The 2,658-nt window shown below is 39.9% G+C and overlaps 1 protein-coding gene across 12 annotated transcripts in view; it reads right to left on the bottom strand.

The window, feature by feature from the left end:
- unc13c (unc-13 homolog C (C. elegans)) overlaps positions 1–2,658 on the bottom strand; it is a 133,458-nt gene that overhangs the window by 27,719 nt on the left and 103,081 nt on the right. For all 12 annotated transcript variants that reach the window (XM_014021951.1, XM_014021949.1, XM_014021956.1 and 9 more), the window contains 2 exons: positions 695–838; positions 399–476 (listed from right to left, as the gene is read on the bottom strand). In XM_014021951.1, coding sequence (XP_013877405.1) covers positions 399–476; positions 695–838 — 222 coding nt within the window. The remainder of the gene's footprint in view (positions 1–398; positions 477–694; positions 839–2,658) is intronic.

A 2,658-nucleotide genomic window follows, 5' to 3' on the forward strand; every position in this document is an offset into this window, starting at 1 on the left:
GAGACTGTCAACACTGTAAAAAATAAAAAAAAATCTGCCTGCTCCTTTCCATCACTGCCTTTTACTGCTCACTTGTTCAGCTTCAAATACCAATGCGAATTAGGACAATTATAAAGCTTCAAGTTTAGTCATCCATCAGATTAAACAATTGACAGAGAAAATATCAATAACCTGTCACCATCAACTATGAACTGTGAGATGAAAGATTGTTTCTCTGTTAAGAACAATGGTAGGAGCTTCACAGAAAAGGGGTCAGGGTCTTTTATGAAACTTATATATATATAATCTTATTTATTCAAGGTCTCCATTTTAAGCACTGATAAAAACAGTAATTAAGTACACACTTGGGTAAGAAACTAAACTTTGCTGTAGACAATAGAAAATGTGTGGGCACTTACCACCTTCTCCTTACTCAAATGTGATGGAAAGTCCTTGGAAATGATTGCAGCATATTGCAAAAGAACTTTGTTGATAGTCTGTAGGGAATGAGAAAAGAAGGAGGGGGAGGTGGCGTTATGGCTACATTTCGTTTGCTCTTCTATTATTTACACGTTCTGTTATGAAATGTTAATATCAAAYGCAATAAAGTAAGCAGTGAGCCTGTTTAGATCAATGACAGACTCTTTAGATGGGAGTTATTACAGGCAGCAGGAGYAATCAGGGTTCACTGGAAGGCTGCTACAAAAAGACTGACCTTCGCGAAGCGGCACATGAAGTGAGCCAGAGCCTGTGGGTTTGGGCACTCCAGCTTTTTGATAATCTCAAAACTCTGGTTTAGCTGAGTGAAMACATCCACCACCGAGCAGGAAAAGAGGGCGTGCTCCGAGGTTTGCTGAAACTGAAACAGAGAAGACATGCGAACAAGTTTACATGCAGAGGTTTTAAAGCAAAATGGTAAAAAATGGTAAATCTCATATTTGGACTTTTTTGCTTCAGTTTGTGCTAGAAAACAGTGTACATTTCTTTAGGGTATTGACAAGAACATTTGATGATGGTATTAAATGTTCAATGTACAATTTGTAACATGTTTATCAGGGCCAGCCCATGACATAGGCAGTGTATGGGTTGCACCATCAATGCATAAATAAGAACAACAATATTCAGTCCTCTGCATTGTGTTTAGATTACCGATACCTCTAGTTCATTTAACCTTAGCTCAGATTTATGCATTGGAATCTAGGTTCAGGTTTGACCCTTTGAAACACACATACAATAATTAAAACACAGTACTCATAGTTTATGTGGTTTTATTACAAATAGGGATATTTATAAASTATTTACAAACCAAAGGATGAGTTATGAGTATGATGGTTCCAGTAATTTATGGGGATAAGAGTAAGTGATGAAACATTGTAAGGTCTGAAATATATATACAGTTAGATATTATTAGATTAGATTACTGTGGATGAAGAGGAGTGAAAAAATTAGGCTGACTAACAAAGTAAATCAGGTTTAAAGCTTTACTCAAATGATAAAGCAAAAGTAAAAGTACTGTTGAATACCAGGTTTATCTGTTAATAACCCAGAACAAATGTTAAATAATTTTGACACCAAATCATAATGAGCAAGCAAGGATCTGGAGATCCSACCATCAGGAGGTTCTTCCCACTAACATGTGCAGTCACTGACCCAGGCAGGAGGAGCTGGAGAGTGGGCGTTACATGTTCTCAGGCTGGACTCCCGTGGATACATGAAAGAATTTGACTCRGCTCCAGGAGGACCTCGCCGCTTGCAGGAACAGTGGTCGGATCTTGGTACCTCAGGGCTCACGTTGTTCTGGCCTCAACTTCCCAGGAGTTCAAATCATCCAGTTTGTTGGAGGTGATTTCCCAACCCATTCTCACTCCCAAGTCGTCACATATTGACGCTTTGGCAAGGTTCCCTCTACGTCCGATTTTGACGCGCCGGGTACCCCCGTCACGTCAGTTAGTGACGAGATGGGGCGAAAGCTGTTGTCATATTTTCAGAAAGAGTAGAAAATGCGCAAAAACTACCGTTTGGAAGCCTGAAATTACCTTAGTTCACTTTAGACATCCTGTCCCTGACCCTAGTACCTAAAATTAACCATTTTTAGAAAATGTAGGAATTTCACGTAAACATGTTCCAAAGCCTGGAATTACCTAATATTCACCATGGACATCCTACCCCTGATCCCAGTACCTAAACTTAACCATTAATCCTGATCCCTCATGTTAACCTCAGACCCTCGACCCAAAGACCCCTGGTGGCGAAACCTGGAAAAGCCGCGGGCGTCAAGGAGTGACGCGAGGGGGGTACCTGATGCGTCAAAATAATACGCAGAGGGAACCTTAACTTAAGCGTCAATATGTGACGACTTGGGAGTGAGAATGTGTAGGATTTCCTCAGATGGAGAACATGCAGCGTGTTCTCACTGATCAAGTTGAAGACAGGTTCAGCTGTCTCTGGTTGCACCGTCTTATAGCAAAAGACTTTCAAAATGAACACAGTTCATCTGCAGTAATTCTCTGATGAAGTAAAAATAAAAATGATTCAAATATCAGTTTGATAAAATGAAGTTCAGTCACTTTAAAAGGTAAATCCTGTAAAGTTTGGCTGAAGAACCTGCAGATGCAAMCTGAATATGGAGTGTCCATCCGGAGAGTCTCTTTCTGTTTGCTTTGATTTTTCTATTTGTAA

This window comes from Austrofundulus limnaeus, unplaced genomic scaffold (genome assembly GCF_001266775.1).
Source record: "Austrofundulus limnaeus strain Quisiro unplaced genomic scaffold, Austrofundulus_limnaeus-1.0 Scaffold311, whole genome shotgun sequence".
NCBI lineage: Eukaryota > Metazoa > Chordata > Actinopteri > Cyprinodontiformes > Rivulidae > Austrofundulus > Austrofundulus limnaeus.